The following is a 20,465-nucleotide window of genomic DNA, read 5'->3' as shown; positions in this document are numbered from 1 at the left end:
AGGCATTATCTTCCTCTTACAGGAGACAGAGAGGTTGAGGAATTTGCAGTGAGTCAAACAGAGAGCAGATGGTGGAGCAATACACATAGTAGTTATTGTTAGCTTAAAAATAATTTTGGGGCACCTGGGTGGCTTCGTCGGCTAAGCGTCTGACTTTAGCTAAGGTCATGATCTCACAGTTCCTGGGCTTGAGCCCCGCATTGAACTCTGTGCTGACAGCTCAGAGCCTAGAGCTTGCTTCAGATTCTGTGTGTGTGTGTCTCTCTCTCAGTCCCTCCCCAACTCACAGTCTGTCTCTCTCTTTTGAAAATAAACATTAAAAAAAAAAATTAAAAAATAAAAATAATACAAATGCATTTTTGTATACAAATGTTCTGTATACAATTTTTGTATACAAAAAATTCTGTATACAAATGCATAAATGCATGACTTTCACTTATAAAAGTGAGATAATACTGTTTTATAAGTTGCTTTCTGCAATTAGTAGTATATCATAAATATCCTCAAGTCTTGTTTGCAACATCACACTTTATTGAATACAAGAGAGTCCACTTCTTAATATACCATTTAATAAATCCCCTTGACACTAGAAACTTTGGTTGAAGTATCTGTGATAAACGTGATGTACATCCTTCGAGTAAATCTTTACACATCACATATGTAGCCACATCAGCTCCAGAAATATTCTTAAACCAGTTCTCATTCCCACCACCAATGCAGGGCGCCTGGGTGGCTCAGTTGGTTGAGTGTCCAACTTTGGCTCAGGTCATGATCTTACCGTTGTGAGTTCGAGCCCCCTGTCAGGCTCTGTGTTGACAGCTCAGAGCCTGGAGCCTGCTTGGGATTCTGTGTCCCCCTCTTTCTCTGTTCCTTCCCTGCCCACAGTCTATCTCTCAAAAATAAATAAACATGAAAAGTTATTTTAAAAAAAAGTATATATTGCAACTATATTTCTTTGATTACTAGTGGAATAAAACTTTTCCATTCTTTGTCTACCTGCATTTCTTCTTTTTCTTAAACTTTGCTTTAAATGTGAAATATTAAAATAAACGAAAAAAGACCACCTTTGTGATATTGTGCTATTATTGTATCTCCTCAAAGGAAAAAGAAAAACATGATCTTCTCCAATAACAAATTACTTCTGGAATGAAAAACAAATTAACTGAATGAGACACCTGGGCCCATCAGACATATTTCCATGACGCTTGTCACCATAGTACACATGGGGTCATGCATTACTGGAGTTCCTAACACAGGAGTTCCTAATAGGTTTTAGACCATTGAATTATGGGCAAGGGATATGAAGAACAAGAGATATAATACATCTTAATTAATCTGACTTGAGTTCTATAAAGCAGACCCCTCCCCTCATTTTTGGATGATTGTATACACCTGCCTGCTGGAGATCTCCACTTGGGATTGCCTACAGTATTTCAAATCCAGCATGTCCCAAACTGAATGTACCCCCTGCCTCCCTAAAGCTTCTCACTGTTCTTTTCCTCAGTTAGTAGCATATCAATCTACCCAGAGATTATCAATCTACAAGACTTTTCCTTCAAATACCTCTATTTTCTCTAATATTTCTGTAATTTAGGCCTTTATCTTAATCATTCAATAAATATTTTTGAGTACCTACTATGTGCCAGATCTTCTCCTAAGCTCAGTGGTGGTGGAGGAGAGCAAGGATGAGAGGGAGAAAAAGACAACGCCTTGCCTTTTAGGGGAAGCATGGAGGAGGTAGGCAGGTGAAACAGACAATAAAAAAGTAAATAAGAAATCTAAGACGGAGGTGATTGTTTTGGTACTATTTCAGGTTGCCTATGGAGGTGACGTTTAACCTGTGATTTAAGAGAAGAGCCTGATAGGATTCTGGGAGTAACAATCTAGAGAGGAGATACAGCCAGGTTAGAAGGCAGAAGACTCAAGGAAACGAAAGGGGGCCATGCGGGCTGGCATTAGGCAGAGTAACTGGCAGAGTGAAATCATGTTTGTAGGCCATATAGATATGTGAATGTTACAATGTTGAACATAATGGGAAACCTTTGAAAGTTTTTAAGTGGAGAACAAACATGCAGTGATTTATGTTTCTCAAAAAGAAAACCATTGCTGCCTTGGGAGACTGGATTGTAGGGGTGAAGGTGGAAGCGGGGAGATCCTTGTGATCTGGACCAGGGTGACTGGCAGTGAAGATAGAGAGAATTGGACAGATTCAAAGTATAGGGTAACTCATCCCCTTGCCCTCCACCCCAACTCTAGAATTCATAATTGATCTGCCGAAGTTCTGCATCTTCTGTATAAAATGCGCTCACTGACATCCAGGACACCCTGAATGCTTGTGGCTAGTTGGTTCCTTCTTAGAACATCTGCACACTCCTGTTTCCTCCCAAGAGAATTGTGTGATTACCAAGCATCAGTTTGCTTCCAAATTTGTATATAACAGCTGTATTTAAAATGAAATGTAAATAAGGTTATTAATATTATATGAAACAATGAAATATGACAATTAATGATCACTTCTAGGGAAAACTAGGTCAGATGATTTGGAAAGACTTCGTAACAGTACAGGCAAGATAGCAATACAGGACTGCAAACAAAATGGTAAAAATGTGCTTTCTGTCATAGATTCCTTCATACACAACTCATGCCTTCACTCTACAGAAACTAAAGCTAGATATCAGAAAATGCATCAGGGGTATGGCTTAGCTAGAGGGAAAACCAGAGTGCTCATTAGCAAAAGCATACCAAAGAAAGGCTTTGCACCTCTATTTAAACATTGGCAATGAATATACGTGCATCAAGTTAAAATAAAATGTTTAAGGTATGTAGTGTGGTTTGTGTGTCCCTTTTCGATCTATCACATCAGGTAAGTAAGTGGCTTCGACTTTGGAGATAGAATTAACGTGCTGGATGGAAAAAGGAATTATGGATAATATTGATCCCTGCCACTTGCACAGCCTGAAGTGGACTCCCTCTTCTGCCTGGCATGCCCTTCTATTCTACTTTTAAGAAGCAGCTAAAGCTATATACTTTTACACTGGCCAATACTTGTCCTCCTTTCCAGCCCTCTCGTCCCTGTAATTCATCACAACTGCTATGTCTATCACCACGCTGACTACAATGCCGTACAGCATACAGATCAGCCTGTATAAAAAACTGTATCAGTGAACTACGTGAAGGGATCATGTGCTACTCAACAATTTTTATAACCCAGGGCCAACACACAGTAGGTGCTCAATGTTTGTCCAATGGACAAATGAAGGAATACACTATGTACTTTAACCTTTTGAACCGCAAAATATCTTTGTAAACACAGAATGATGTTACATCTGTCCTATACTGTTATGGACTGAATGTCTGTGTCCCCCTCAAATTCCTATGTTGAAGCTCTAACCCCCGAGTGTGGCTGTATTTGGAAATGGGGCCTCCAAGGAAGTGATGAAGGTTAAATGAGATGGGTAGTGTCCTGATCCAACAGGACTGATGTCCTAATGAGACACCAGAAAGCGTCCTCAGCAGACACCGCCCACCCTGCTGGCACCTTGAGAACACAAATTCCTGTTTCAGCCATCCAGTCTGCAGTTATTTTGTTCTAGCAGTCTGAGAAGACTAGTCCACATGTGTAGAACAACAGGCTGCCTTCTCTTTCGTATTTGGTTTGCCTAAAGGAGCCTCAGAAGTAAGTGATCTTTGGTATGTCTAATAGATGGTTCTCTCCCTTTCAGGTTTCAAGAAAAAAAATTTTCTCCTTTAATCTTTTTTCTTTACTAACAAAATATACAATATCTTCACAGGAAGAAAAGCCTTTTTGTTTGATAAGCTTTTTATCCTCTGTGGTTAAACCTACAGCTCAAATTAAAAAAATAGGTTTTATCATGGTACAACTAACAAAAAACAATTTTTAGTGGTTTAACAAGTGGCTAGACTCTCTGTGATTCCCTTACCCTTCACTCACACTTGCCACACTGTATTTGCAAGATGGTTTTCATAGCACCTCCAGACATTCCTTGAGATCAAAACAAGGTGGGGGGGGGGAGAGGTGGGGGAGGAGAGGCTGTATCAGCAGCATGCTTACCTTCTTACAGGAAAAGCAAGTGATTTCCAGAAGTGGATTGCCAGCATACTTCTATCCATCTCACTGCCCATAATTGGGTCAGAAGTTCAAACCTAGTTGCAAGGGGAGCTGAGAAAATAAGTATTCAGTTTATCTCATTCCTACTTTGGAGGGGGCAAAGAATCTTTCGGGTTAGTCAATGAATGGTATTTGCTATACAGGGAACTGGAAGACAGGACTGGCATATGACCTAATTCTTTTTTTTTTTTTAATTAAAAAAAATTTTTTTTTTTAGAATTTATTTTTGACAGAGAGAGAGAGAGAGAGAGAGAGAGAGAGAGAGAGAGAACATGAGTGGGGGAGGGGCAGAGAGAGAGGGAGATACAGAATCCCAAGCAGCCTCCAGGCTCTGAGCTGTCAGCACAGAGCCCGATGCGGGGCTCGAACTCACAGACCATGAGATCATGACCTGAACTGAAGTCGGAGGCTCAACCCACTGAGCCACCCAGGCGCCCCTGCATATGACCTAATTCTAAGAAATCTTCCAGATATAAGCTTAATCACTCCAAGGTGTGCTTTTCATTTCACACCTTAGCAAAGCACTTTAGCCAGCATCAAATACTTCTTTGATTACAATTAGCTAGGTTGCAAACATTCCATTAGACGTATACCAGGTCTTACCCTGTATCTATTACAATAAAACACTACCTTTGGCTATTGAGTATATATTACCTGTATTGATTTTTATTATTGTTTTGTGTGGAGCTAATGACACTATTCTAACTTTTCTGTCAATGATAAATAAGTGGCAAGTGGGTCTTCTAATTTAAGGTTATGGTTAAAACCATAATCTGAGTTAATTAATATTGTGCTTTAGCCACGAACATACCCATAGATTGCCCTTGGCTAGCTTGTCTAAGTTTACATTCCATATTCACATGTTCTACTTCAAGACATCTTTTAAAGGGAAGAATAATTTAGCTTTGTGTAATTACTGCCATCCTTTAAAAAAAAATGTTTGTTTCAAGAGAGAGTGCATGTGTGTAAGTGGGGGAGGGGCAGAGAGAAAGAGAGAGAGAGAGAATGCCAAGCAGGCTCTGCACTGTGAGCACAGAGTCTAATGCTCAACGGAGCCACCAGGCACCCTAAGAACTGCCATCCATACTGGTGCAGTAATTTTGTTAGCACAGACTATGACAAGTTCTTATCTAATGTAGCCTAAAATATCATTCAAATCTGAGACTTTATCAGAACAGAAATATACATCTGTCCTAACTGAAGACCTTAAACAGGGAGGAAAACTGGAGTTGAGAAAGTAAGAAAAAAAAAAATAAAATCATGTTTACTACACAAAAGCACAACTCCTAAGGTTCTATATGGTAGTTACAGGTGACCTACAATTTGGCTTAAGGCTGCTCCAAAAACAAATAAAAAAAGAGAAACACAGTAACAGAGTCTTTAGGAAAAAACCAAACCAATTCTTTAAGAACAGGCTTTACTGCTACTGAGACCTAAGAGAATTTTCTCCCATGAGTCCTCATAAAGGGTACACTGCGTAGTATAGCAGACATCAGCCTTAAAAACACTTGTGTTGTACAAGTTCTAATGATTGTTTTGCTAGTAGAAGCCAACAGCACAGAAGCAAAGTGCAATACAGTAAAGATAATTCTATTATCTTTAGGAAGAAGTAAAATGTGGGTAGTCTATGTGGCTCTTTGAAAATCTTCCAGAGGATAAAATTTAGATTCTTCTCCTTACTAGTTAGGAATACAGACTTGTTTTTAACATAATCCCCAAACTCCTCTATTCCTGTAAGTAACAAAACTCATTTCAAAACCAGACAAATTATTTGCAGACTGAAGGCCACTGTTCCCTTCTGATATCACAGATGGTTAGAGTAGACTACATACATAATTTATCTGAGGAACATGATTTTCTAAATAAATGTGCTTTAAATGTGTAATCTCAGGATAGTAGACAAATAAAATGCATTTTAAAATGCTAAGTTTTATGGTTTTACTACCTATACATGAACTTAATTTTTAGAAGCTTAAGTTAAAAGATTATCCACAAAAGTATTTTCTGCTTGAATTATGTTCAATTTTTTTTATTAATATTGGTTACATATGAAGTGTACTGCACCTATTCACAAAGACTTAAAATTATCAGTAATATGAAGTATAAACTTAAAAAAATCATAAACTCATTCCATGTCTGTGAAATGCAGCAGTTAAGTATAATTAAATTTACAATAATTGTAAGGGATAGAGAGAACATTGAAATTGAAGGGGGAAAATGGTATTCAAGATCTAAACAACATAGCTACTGCTGTACTGAAAAAATAATTTATTAAATGAATATAATACTGGGAATAAAATGCATCACAAAAGTAAAAAAAAAAAAAAAGTAAATTCTAAATATAAATAATAGTGGCTTATCAACAAGGGTTTTTCTTTACTCATCCAAAACTTTACATACAATGTTCTTAAAGGCTAGATTTTGAAAATGTATGGTTCACTTTAAAGCAGACATGAATATAGCACTATAACGTCCAAAATTCAGCAAAGATCATCTTGTTTTATTCGACTAAAAATTATATTAATTTAAATGATTGTTCTTTTTACGCCTTTTTAGGCCTAGAATATTTGAAATGAACAGATAGAATAGTTTATTACATTCTTTCTATCTCCGAAGATAGTAAACACATTTCTAGTATACTTTGTGGAATATATTTTGAGACAAAACATACCTGTGCATTTGGACAAAGGTTTTTTTTTTTTTTTTTTTTTACAATTTTTGGTCCTTTGGTAAAAAGCAGTCCCTTTTTAGATCAAAAGTTGACAATAGCCAATTGATCTTTTATCTACTTAAGTAGAATTTTAAACAGCCACATTTTAATATGTACATCAAGATACCGATAAACTTTTAGATAGTGAAGAAAACAAAACTGGAGATTGTTATTCTATTTCCCTAGTAAGTTTCCCTCAGCTTTTAGAAAGCACATGCAGTTCAAAAAACCAAGTGGAATTTCAGAATGCTAGCATGATCACAGTACTTATTAACAGCAATATGCAAAGCAGTGGAAATAGAAAATAAATGAGTAACTACATATTATAAAAACGAAACAAGGCACTTTGAACAACTATAAGCAAATCTGAAATAAACACCTTTTCATAAAGCTGACTCACAGATTCTAGCAGACTGGTGTATAAAAGTGAAATAGTGAAGGCACTACATAAGTTTTTCCTAACTCCACTTACTAAAGAAATTCACCAATTAAACTTGGCACAAAAGAGTTTAATTATCATAAAGTGCATCACTTGGCTAAATATATTAAAAGGAAAATCAGCCTTAATACATTATAGCAACATATTCACATATGCAGAGATAAAAATGCAATCCCAGGAGTCAACATAGTTAGGAACTTTATAGTATATATGGCTTTTTATTTTGTGTTTTTTTTTGTGTAACTCCCTATTTGCTTAGAATCAATATTTTCAAAAGAGTATATTTTGATTAGCAAAAAGAGGTAGTATTCTGAAAGAGGCAAACTCACTGATTCTACAGGTAGAGATTTAAGATAAAGATTATATGGAAAATCAGTACAACATATTATAATAAACTAGGACGCTTATAATATTCTGATAATGAGTTAGCTTTTAAAATCAAGGCTATTTTATCACTTCAGCTATGTTACTATATGTTACTATAGGTCTTTCAAATAGTTTTCCTTTGGTATTAGAAAGTTTTCTTCTTTTTAAATAGCAATAACATTGCAACAGGCAATTTTTATTTACAGATGGCAAACATGTCAATATTTAAAACTTAATTCATCTTTACCACTGATTTAAACCACTAATGAAAATATATCATGTCAGAGATACAAAGAAGTAATATCAACCAGATAGCAACATGCATTTAATGTCCACTTAAATGATATAATTGGCAATTTAAACACAAACACAGACACGCATACACACACACACACACACACACAAGCGTGCATACACACATTAGTTTGGAGCAATATATTGGCAAAAAGCCAAAATAATTTATGCACATTATTTAAGAATTTAGTTTTGATAACAGAATTCTAACTAGATTTTTTTTTTGGTGTATTAAATACAAAGGTTGGATAAAAGATAGTTTAAAGCAGCAATGAATACATTTCCTATCCCAATAACTTAAAAAACTTTTCTTTATGTAAACTTTATACATGTGCAATCTTTTTGTTTTCTGTAAATGATTCAGTCTTTTATTTTTAACTATTTCCCACTCTATTCTAAATTTGCCGAAACACAGAAATGGAAGGAACTGCTCGCAGTTAGTCGTCCTCAGCACTGTATGCCACTTCTGCTACTTCTATGTCTGATACAGAATTTTCAGGTTCACTCAAACTTAAGCATGGCTTATCATCAGCTCTGCAAAAAAGAGAAAACATGTCAATAAAGGGATTAGATACATGCTGTTTCCCTTCACTATCACCTTTCAAATTTTACCTAAAGAATATTTAAATATTAATGGGAAATATTTCATGGAAAAGAATATTTAAATATTTGATCAGAAATTTAATCATTTTTAAGTTGTTACAACACCTTTGGAGATATATTTTTAATTCTTTCAGCTCTTTCAACTATCATTTATCAATAAAATATAGTGACTTTCACCAATATAAAATTTGTTCTCATAATTACAGCTTACCTGCTACCACTAAAGTATTAATAATGACTTTGGATTTATAAGTAATAAATATTCTATGTGCTTTCAAATATACTATCTTTTTATCATTCCTGTAGGTAGGCAGGCTGGTTGCTATCACAGTATCCCACTTTTTGAATGGAAAAAGACTGAGAGAAATTAATTTGTCAAGCTTTACAAAACTAATAAATTAACTGAGTACTTAATTTAGATATATCTTCAAAGTAAGTAATAACATTTACAGCCTGGATTGTAAACACTCATTTTTAGGCACAGCTTAGAATATCTGTAAGTCTTTCTCTGCTCAGATTTATGATACAATAACATTGGGTTCAAAAAAAATACTCTATAGAGTATTAGTGCCTATTTGCCTCTAGTTATTCAGATGACTGGGCTACAATAAACCAAATATTATTTACCTAGATTCTTCATGTAAATCATCTCTATCAACCTCAGGTGCAGAGGACTCCACCTTTGGGATGTGTCCACCTTCCGTTCCACACATGAGCAGTGATTCTTCAGGTTCTAAAGACAATGTTCTAAAAGTAAATTATAGCAACAAGTTATTTTCTACAAATAAATACTGGTTTGTTTTTGTAAATACATGTAGCTTTAGCAGTCTTCAGTTATTCTTTTTTTTTTTTTTTTCTTTTTAACATTTATTTTTGAGAGACAGAGAGACAGAGCACGAGCGGGGGAGGGGTAGAGAGAGAAGGAGGCACCGAATCTGAAGCAGGCTTCAGGCTGTGAGCTATCAGCACAGAGTCTGATGCGAGGCTTGAACCCATGAATCGTGAGATCATGACCTGAGCCAAAGTTGGATGCTCAACTGACTGAGCCACCCAGGTGCCCCAGTCTTCAGCTATTCTTAAAATGGCTAATAAAGTGCTGACTCTGGGAGTCAACAGAGAAATTAGACTTATGATTAATGTAAAGTGATTTTAACATCAATTCAATATATGCTGACGGAATGCAAACTACAACTTTCACATGTGAAAAATTAGTGTAAGTGCCTTGAAACAAAGACGCCACTTAAATAGGGTAAAGCGAATAATGTTTATCTTGTTGAACTAGAGGCTTATTTTTCTGATGTTTCCCATCCTTCAAATGTTCAGCCTCCTAAATAAATTATCAAAAGGCAACTTTTCCAACCTACAAGGAAGTATACCAAGAGTCTAAGACTTATGGAATCAGAAATTTCCTAAATCATATTAAAATACAAAGGGCATTTAGCCCAGAGTATTGAGTTGAATTAGTAAGGCCAAAAATGCAAGTATCACAATATACCTAATTCTGTTCTCTAGAGTATCTATATGAAGTTGCTTTTCATTGAGCAGTTTCTTCAGTGATTCCACCTCTTTTTGTTTTTCAAGTAGTTCTTTCTGAAAACGGTAATTTGTCTCTTCTAAAGTTTCACAGAAAGCCTTGAAAACAAACAAAAAATGAAGAAAAAATTAATCACTTATGCAGTATCTCCCTCAAGAGCATTACTAAAGAGTCAAAGAACATAATCAAAATAATATGTATGCAGCCCAAACAATTTGTTCTCTTCCCGCATTTTTTTTTTTTTTGGTCTTTGCTATCTTGACACTCAATCCTCACCTACCTTGTGGACTTATAATTACAAGTCCCTTATCCTGAGAATTGTTAAGTAATAGGCCATGGTGCTTGAAATGAGTATGTGATAACCCTCTAGTGTAGGACTGGGAAAAAATAACCAGTAACCACTGTTAAAGTTTCTACTCTCCTTCATCTATTTTTGCCTGGTCCTAGATGAATATGTTTTGAAAAATGTGGCTATTCATTTGTATTAGCTCAGCAGGTATATTATTATAACAACCTCCTCAATAGCACCTGTTTATTTTTCCCCAACATTGCTTTCCTCTTGCTTCTCCTTTTACCATATTCATTCAAAACTGACATTCTACCCATCATACCCAGATGCTAAATCCTGCTGAAATAAAGATTAAAACAAATAAACAAAATCATACTACCATAAAAAATGTGGGTCACTTATCTTGATGAGGCTTTCAGTGAAACTGATCAATGCTTCTAAATTATTCCTAGTTGTCTATATCATTCCCTGTCTTCTCTGTGACTATTTTAAACCTTCACTCTTGGCAAGTCCACTTACGACATGTTACTATTGCTGATTCCAAACCCAGATGATCCTGATTCCTATACCAGAAAAACCAAATCCCTGACTCCCCGATTCTCAACTACATTAGCATCCTGCGCTTGTCCTCAAGAATGTCCTTGAATGACTCAAGTCATCTTGTGTACCCTACCTCCTCTGGAAGCATGCTCTATCACATACTTTCTCTTAAATTTTCAACTTTTCCCCTTCCTCTGGACCCTGCATTTACTTGATTAAGTTGACTCAAGTTGATGAAGCCTAAAAATTTCTCCATATTAAAAAAAAATTATCTCCACCGCCCACTCACTTGATCAAGAGTCTCTCTAGCTACTAACGCAATCTCCTTCCTTTCAAAACAAAGAAGTTTTCCACAAAAAAAAGTACTTCTCACTCAAACTGAGCCCCCAATTTACCTCTAAAATCACTAAATTAGAGAAGTTTTGCTCTCTTTTTCTCTACTAACCATGCCCAGGCAAAGGCTAACAATGACCTTCTAACTGGAAAATCCAAAGTACTGTTTTTATTAACTACACTGAATGTCACTCACCAGCGACTTAATTAAAAAAAAAAAATAATGGAAACCTCTTTCACTGGCCTCCATAAAACTGCCTGGCTGGCCTCTTAACTTTGACAGTTACTTCTTAGTTTTCTATTTGCTCTTTGCATGTGGGCATTCATTAAAGTTTTGCCCTTGGTTACATAATTGCTTGCTCTATATGCCATCCCTAGGCAATTGCACTTACTGTTAACATGTCAGCTCTCATGTTTATTCTAACTTCCAATGTGGTTTGTTGTTGCTGTTGTTAATCTTCAGCCCACACCTTTCCTGAGTGCATGGACATCATTCATATACCTACTGGTCCTCTTCAGAAGAATTAGATGTACCAATGGCAAGCCAAATGGTGTTCACAAAGGAATATCTATTCTACCTCCTCATCTTCCAAGCCACCAGGCAGGCATCTTAGATCACTCCATTTCCCTACCTACTTTCTATGACCCAAGGATAACTCAGTTTTTCTACTCTTCCTTCCCCTCACCCCCCACTGCCTCATCAACACTGCTTGTATTTTTGTCATTTGTTCTCATTTCTACAGTCTTTAATTGTTAACCAAACTACACCACCAGTAAACTAATTGGTTTACCTATGTTCACTTAGGCACTCTGCTAATCTAAACTGGCTTTCTTTTTTTCTGTTGTTTTTAAAAATTTTTTAAACGTTATTTATTTTTTGAGAGAAACACAGCATGAGTGGGGGAAGGACAGAGAAAGAGGGAGACACAGAATCTGAAGCAGGCTCCAAGCTCCGAGGAGCCATCAGCACAGAGCCCGACGTGGGGCTCATACTCGGGAATGCAAGATCATGACCTGAGCCAAACAAAGTGAGACACTGAACCAACTGAGCCAGCCACGTGCCCCTAAGCTGGCTTTTTAAAAAACAGATCTGATAATGCTACCTCTGACTCACTACTGCCTAAATAATAAGGTCAAATATCTTACCTTGACAAATGAAGTATTACGTGACATATGCCTTTCACCCCAACTTCATAGCTTTTGCTCTATTCCCTTTTCCTGTCTTCTAGTCCTTCTCATACCCTATGTTCCACCCAACTGAATTACTTTCAGTTTCTCAAATATTTGTCTTTATATAAGTGGAAGTATATAATACCTAACCTTCTGTGGCTTGCATTTTTACCTAATGACATAAGATGAACCTTATAAACATTCCCAGATTTAAGACCTTGGGTATACTCACATTATGAAAAAACGGAATACTTTTCAACTATAATGGAAATAGAACCAGGAACACAGACAAGAAGAAAAAAATGAACCACACATAACTTCCACTGATTACAGCATGGGGGTGACTAAACAAAATAAGGCCTCTGGCTATAAAATACCTAGCTAAAAACCCAACTTTTAAAATAGCTATGTGGGCAAGAAACAGAAGTAAGTCTCAGGGAACAAAAATCAAGAGAAATGAAAACAAGTGCCATGAGCACCGACACTATGTCTTTGGATAGTGGGAGGAGGGTTGAAGAGAGGTTATTTTTTGGTCATTTTGAACCTTAAACACCAAGATGGGACAAGAGATGAGGAGTCAGGCACACTTTAAGGGCTAGTGACCAAAAAATGAGACACTCAGGAATAAAACAAGGACTTTAAAAAGCTAAGTCATAGGGGCGCCTGGGTGGCGCAGTCTGACTTCAGTGTCAGTCAGTGTCTGACTTCAGCCAGGTCACGATCTCGCGGTCCATGAGTTCGAGCCCCGCGTCAGGCTCTGGGCTGATGGCTCAGAGCCTGGAGCCTGCTTCCGATTCTGTGTCTCCCTCTCTCTCTGACCCTCCCCCATTCATGCTCTGTCTCTCTCTGTCTCAAAAATAAATAAAAACGTTAAAAAAAAAAAAAAAAAAAAGCTAAGTCATTAATAAAAATCACTCATCAAAATAGGAATACATCAAGGAAGACTGTGTCTCATCTTGGCTTTTAGGTGGGAGAGCTAAAGTCTTCTGGAAGAATCTACACCCATGAGCTAATAATGCCTCATGTGGATTTTGCACTGAATTTATAACTATCACAATTAGCCAGAAACACCCAAGCTTAGAAATCAGCATAAAAAATGGTCCAGGATCAACAATACTCAAGGTATCTCAGCAGAAGCAAACAAATTTCCATGGAAGAATATACCCTCAACTTTGGCTGTTAAGGTTTCCTGTAGACAAACTTCTAATCAAAGTAAATTTATAATCCAAAATTACAAAACACACTAGGAAATCATCCAACATAAAAGAAAGTGAACAGACCCCAAAAACAGAAAAATTAGAATTCCATAAATTTCAGATAGCATATTACTAAAGACCATAAAATATGAACAAGTATAATGACTTGAAAATATTTTTTATTTTATTTTTTGTTTTTTTTAATGTTAATTATTGAAAGACAGAGAGAGTCAGAGTGTGAGCAGGGGAGGGGCAGAGGGAGAGGGAGACACAGAATCTGAAACAGGCTCCAGGCTCTGAGCTGTCAGCACTGAGCCCGATGCGGGGCTCGAACTCACAAACTGCGAGATCATGACCTGAGCCGAAGTTCGACGCTTAACCAACTGAGCCACCCAGGCGCCCTGAAAATATTTTTTAAAAGCCACTATCAAAAAAACATCAGGTATAACTGAGACAACACAAACAGAATGTCAAGACATGAGAAATATAGTCAATATTATTAAAATCTTAATGGAAGTATCAAACAGTAGTATAATCCTGTCTGAAGACAATACAATAAACTGGGAGGGAGAACAAAGAAAATTGCAGAATTTATAAATTGAAGAATAAAGAGAGATGGAGATAGAGAACATGAAGGAAAGGTTAAGACAGATGGAAAAGGAAAAAAAAAAAAAAGAAACTAACACACACATTTATACATAGAGTTCCTAAAAAAGAGAACAGAGAGAATGAGAAGAAGCAACACTTTGTGGGAAAACAGCAGAAAATTTTCACAACTGATTAAATACTAGCACTTTCAGATTTGGGAAGAATAATGCATCCCAAGGAAGCCAAAACTAGAAACCACCCACACACAAGATAGTAAAATTGCAAATGCCAAAATCATTTAGATCATTTAGATCTTTAGAGAAGATCTCTAAAATACTAGGAAAGAAAAAGTTTACTCTAAAGGGACAACAATGAACCGAGAATAGATGGTTCACAGCAACGGTCTACAGCAGAGGCAGTGGAAAAGACCTCGAAGCACCAAGAAAAATGATATCAAGATAGAATTCTAGGCCCAGTTATATCATACTTCAAGAATGAGAGCAAGATTTTAAAAATTTCAGACATTAAATACCTATCCATTACCAAAACACATTCACTAAAAGAGAACTATTAAATGACGTATTTCAAGGAGCAGTTAACTGAGCCCCAGTGGAAAGAGTGAGGTGAAAGAACTTGGAATGGTGAGCAAAGAAAGTGGCAGGTAAATCAAAGGAAGCACTGGCTCACTTTGGGAAGGCTGGAAACAACCTGGTTCTAAATTATCTGATGAGAACAGCATATGACCATTAAATAAAAGACAGTGAATACAGAGCTTAGAAGCCAAGAGGAAAGAAGGGAAGAAAGAAAACGCATTACGTATATAAAGGGAAGGGAAGGAGAAGCAGGGTAAATAAAAAGCACAAAATAAAATGAGAGAAATAAATACAAGTATATTGGTAATTACTGGACACATTATAACATAAATTCACCAGTTAAATAACATATTTTTCTGTTTACATCAAAACCCAAAAATCTACCTCTATGATGCTGACAAGAAACACACTTTAAATACAAAGATAGAAAAATACTTACAAGGCAACAGGCAAATCTGCTCTTTCTTCCCCACAAAAGGTATAGTTCTATGAATATCAGAACAATGCATTTCAAGTGGAAAACATCAGGCACAAAAACAGTCACTATCTAATAATAAAAGGAATGATTCACTAGGGATATTTCAACTACAGAATTCTAAAGAAAAAAATTAACAACAAATCATAATGAGGGAATTAAGTATACTACTTTTGGTAATTAAGATGTTAAGATATTTTTTTTTTTAATTTTTTTTTTTTCAACGTTTATTTATTTTGGGGACAGAGAGAGACAGAGCATGAACGGGGGAGGGGCAGAGAGAGAGGGAGACACAGAATCGGAAACAGGCTCCAGGCTCTGAGCCATCAGCCCAGAGCCCGACGCGGGGCTCGAACTCACGGACTGCGAGATCGTGACCTGGCTGAAGTCGGACGCTTAACCGACTGCGCCACCCAGGCGCCCCTGATATTTTTAAAAATCATGAGAAAACAGCCTTACATCAATGTAGTTTAAAATCTGTACAAATTGGCAATCTTCTAAAAAAATACATCAAACTTGATCCCTAAAGAGACAGTCAAATAAACTCTACTCATTAAAGAAATGTAATCAGTTGTTGAAAATCTATGCATAAAACTATTGAACAAACCAAAGAAAATATCAGACTCAGGTTGTTTAATAGGTGAGTTCTAATGAATACTCAGGGAACCAACAATACTAATCTTACTCAAATGATTCTGGAGAAAAGAAAAAGAGACTATTCCTCAACCTATGTAAGACCTGTATAATCCTGGTGCCAGACCCAACAACAATAACAGGGAGGAAAATTATACTGCAAAAACTCTAAATAAAATCATTACGATCCAAATCCAGCAATTAAAAAAAAATGCTGAGTTAATTTCACAAATGAATAATGTTTTAGTATTTGAGAATCTGAGAATGTGATTTACCACACTAACAGATTAAAAAAAACCCATATGATTATCTTGAAAGATGTAAGCAAAAGCATTAATAACATACACATACCACAACCTTTCAACAAACTAGGAATAGAACTTCCTTAGCCTAAAAACACAGACAAACAAACATAACCCACAATTACCAATAGCTTGTAGGACACACCATATGTAACTAATGGTGAAATACAAAATCATTTAAAGTTAGGAAGAGAGGAAAAGGATGCTCACCATAAATGCTCCTACTTAACTCCAAAGTTTCTACTTAGCACACAAAAAATATGAAAATGAAATGAAAGGTATTAAGGATTAAAAAAGAAAAAACATAGCTGTTAATATTTCAGAGGATGTGATTATGTATATAGAAATCTAAAAGGATCTACAAACTAATGAGAGATTTCATCAAAGATGTAACATAAAATATATAGAAAATAGTAACAGTAACAAATTAGAATATAAGAAAAATACCAATTATGATAAGAAAATCCATAAAGAATTCTATAGCTTTCCCTACAAGTTTAAGGAAAAAAAAATCACCTTCATTAAAGACTTTTAAGCAAAGATCTATTGATAGAAAGATTCAATTCTGTAATGACTCTGATCTTCAAAATTAATCAGTAAATTTATTATAATTCAAAACAAAATACCACCAGGATCTTTCATAAAACTCACAAGTTCATTTTAAATTTCATATGGGAAAACAAATAGTCAATTTTGAAGAACGAGGAAGGGAAACCTTGCCTTGCCAGATACAAAGATTATAAAGCCATAGTAATTAAGTAACACAGTACAGACTTAATAAAGAGATAGAATAATAATAATAGTAATAAAAGAAAATAGAAACTCTGGAATTGGAAAAGCACAATACCCAAAGTGAAAAATTAACAAAGGGGCTCAATAGCAGATTGGAAATGATACAAAAATGAGTCCGAGAGCTTGAAGATAGACCAATAGAAATTATTTAATCTCAAGAGCTGAGGAAAAATGATTGGGGAAAAAAACAAAAAACGAAAGACATAACAAAAAAAACCAAACCAGTATCCAGAAACATGTAGTACAATATGAAGTATACAAACGTGGGTAATGGTAATGCCAGAAGGAGAAGGGCAAAAGAACAAGACTGAAAAATTATTTGAAGAAATAATGGCCAACAATTTCATAAATGTTACATAAAGCATTAATTTGCCAAAGCCAAGAAGCTCAATGAAGCCAAATTAGGATAAACACCTTGACACATCATAATCAAACTGCTGAAAGTCAAGGGGCACCTGGGTGGCTCAGTCGGTTAAGCATCTGACTCTTGATTTTGGTTCAGGTCATGATCTCATGGTTCATGGGATCAAGCCCTACATCGGGCACTGAGCTGACAGCATGGAGCCTGCTAGAGATTCTCTCTCTCCCTCTCTCTCTCTGCCCCTCCCTCCCAGCTCACACGTGCACGGTCTCTCTCAAAATAAATAAATGTTAATAAAAAAAAGGAAAGTAAAAAAAAAAAAAAAAAGTCTTGAAAATAGCAAGGGTGGAATAGCTCATCATGTTCACGGGAACAATGTAATTAAAGGTTGACTTTTCATCAGAAATGATGGAGGTCAGAAGACAGGAATGACACAAAGTACCGAAAGAAAAAAACCTGTCAATAAAACCATCCTTCAAAAATGAGCATTCCCAGATAAACAAAGACTGAGAATTTGTTGCCCTCAGACCTGCCTTACAAAAAATATTAAAGGAAGATGTTGAAGTTGAAAGAATGTAATGCCCGATGATAACATCAATTCACAGGAAGGAATCAAGAGGGCTGTTAATAGTAAATAAATAGATAAATATAAGAGTTTATAACATATTTTTCCCATTTCTTAATTTCTTTATAAGAGAAAAGACTGTACATAGAATTATTACACTGTATTACTGGGGTTATAACATAGATTTAAATATGTAATAATAGGGGTGTCTGGCTGGCTCAGGAACATGAGTTTGAGCCCCAAATTGGGCCTAGAGCTTACTTTAAAAAATATGTAATAACAGCAATACAAAGGAGGGGGGGAAAGATATATGGACATCAAGTTTATAATTTACTGGAATTAAGTATTACTCTGAAGTGGACTGTGTTAAGATGCATACTATAATGCATACTACAGGAACCACTAAAAAATAAAAAACATAAAAATTTCTACAGAGGAATCAAACTGGCATACTAAAAATACTTCTTTTGCACAAGAGTAAGCAATAAAGGAGAAAGAGGACCAAAAGAGATGAGACAGATAGAAAATAAATTGCAAAATGGCAGATGTAAAGGGTAAAGATGTCAGACTAAACAAAAGACCAAGACCCAACTATATGCTGTATACAAGAAATAGAACCTAAGGCTGAAAGACACAAACTGAAAGCAAAAAGATGGAAAGACATATACTAGGCAAACAGTAACCATAAGAGAGCTGTAATAAATAAGACTGTGTGGTACTAGCACAAGGATAGGTACCTAGACCAATGGAAGAGTATGAAGATCCCAGAAACAAACCCATTCTTTTATGTTTACTTGACTTTTGATAAAGGTGCCAACTCAATAAAGGTACAGACACAATTAGATATCGGTAGGCACTTAAGACCTTTACCTCATACCTTGTTAAAAAAATATCAGGTCAGGATGGATTACAGGCCTACGTGTAAGAACTAAAACTATAAAACTCCTAGAAAAAAAGGGAGAAAACTTTTGTGACCCTGTATAAGGTAAAGAATTTATTTTTTTTTTTGTTTTTTAAGTAGGTCCATACCCAACGTGAGGCTTGAACCACAACCCTGACATCAAGAGTCAGATGCTCTACTGACTGAGCCAGCCAGATGCTACTGGGGAAAGAGTTCTTAATGACACAACACTAAAAGCATGAGCCATTTAAAAAAAGTAATAAAATGGGGGCACCTGGGAGGCTCAGTAGGTTAAGCATCTGACTTCAGCTCAGGTCATGGTCTCATGGTTTGGAGTTTGAGCCCCGTGTCAGACTCTGTGCTGACAGCTCAGAGCCTGGAGCCTGCTTCAGATTCTGTGTCTCCCTCTCTCTCTGCCCCTCCCCTGTTTGTGCTCTGCCTCTCTCTCTCTCTCTCTCTCTCTCTTTCAAAAATAAACATTAAAAAATTTAAAAAAATAAAAATGAAAGTGATAAAATGAACTTCATTAAAATGAAAAACATTAGTACTTTAAAAGGCACCATTAAGAAGATGAATACAGATCAGGAGAAAATATAGGAAAATCAGATATCTGATAAAGGACTTATATCCAAAATAAAGAACACTTATAACTCAATAAGACAAACAACCAAACTTGGAAAAAAATGGGCAAAAGACGTACATAGACAATTCATCAAAGAAAACATAGGAATGGCTAAAAAACACATGAAGAAGTGATCAATATATTAAAAAAGTGACCAACATGTCATTATGGAAATGTGAATTAAAACTATAGTGAAATACCACACTACACACTCACAAGAATGGCTACACTCCAAAAGACAGATAAATCAAATATTTATAAGGACATGGATAAACTGGAGTTCCCATATACTAGTGGTGGGAATGTCAAATGGTATAGCTACTTTAGAAAACTGTGAGTTTCTTTAAAAAGTTACACTTTATTTGCCATATAAGCAAACCTTCCACCTCTAGGGATCAATCCAAGAGAAATGGAAACAAATGTGCACACAAAGCCTCTATGAGATTGTTCACAGCAGCATTATTCAAAATAGCACAAAACTGGAAACTACTTAAATGTCCCATAACTGGTCACTGGATAAACAAATGTGGTATGTGCATACAATGGAAAATCATTCAGCAATAACAAGTAATGAAATATTCAGAGGCTATATCATAGTTGACCCTCAAAAACACGACACTAGTGAAAGAAAGTAGATGTAAAGATTATATGTTATGCATACTGTATTTGTAAAAGATTATGTACATTGAATACTGATCACACACACACACACACTATGACTCTATTCACATAAAAAATATCCAGAACAGGTAAAGTTGTAGAAACTGAAATCAGATCAATAGTTGTCTGGAGCTGGGAGTATGGACTGATTGCAAAATGGCTTGTAGGGAATTTTTGTCAAAAAGATGGGAATTTCTGAAACTGGATATGGAGATGGAGGCATACTTCTATAAATGTACTAAAAATTATTAAATTGTACATTTACAATGGAATAGCAAATAGCTAATTTTATGGATGAAACTTTTACCTCAATAAAGCTGTTTCCAAAAAGCTATGGCATTCACTCTAATATAAAGAACAGACTCAGTTT

At 35.8% G+C, this 20,465-nt stretch overlaps 1 protein-coding gene across 2 annotated transcripts in view; it reads right to left on the bottom strand.

Moving 5' to 3' along the window:
• Positions 1-6,129: 6,129 nt before the first annotated feature.
• The window catches only part of SNX16 (sorting nexin 16), a 43,744-nt gene continuing 29,408 nt past the window's right edge, over positions 6,130-20,465 (bottom strand). For both annotated transcript variants that reach the window (XM_045454739.1, XM_045454740.1), the window contains 3 exons: positions 10,037-10,173; positions 9,169-9,288; positions 6,130-8,472 (listed from right to left, as the gene is read on the bottom strand). In XM_045454739.1, coding sequence (XP_045310695.1) covers positions 8,376-8,472; positions 9,169-9,288; positions 10,037-10,173 — 354 coding nt within the window. In that variant the 3' untranslated portion in view covers positions 6,130-8,375. The remainder of the gene's footprint in view (positions 8,473-9,168; positions 9,289-10,036; positions 10,174-20,465) is intronic.

This window comes from Leopardus geoffroyi, chromosome C3 (genome assembly GCF_018350155.1).
Source record: "Leopardus geoffroyi isolate Oge1 chromosome C3, O.geoffroyi_Oge1_pat1.0, whole genome shotgun sequence".
Lineage (NCBI taxonomy): Eukaryota > Metazoa > Chordata > Mammalia > Carnivora > Felidae > Leopardus > Leopardus geoffroyi.
This window is presented reverse-complemented; position numbering and strand designations above follow the sequence as displayed.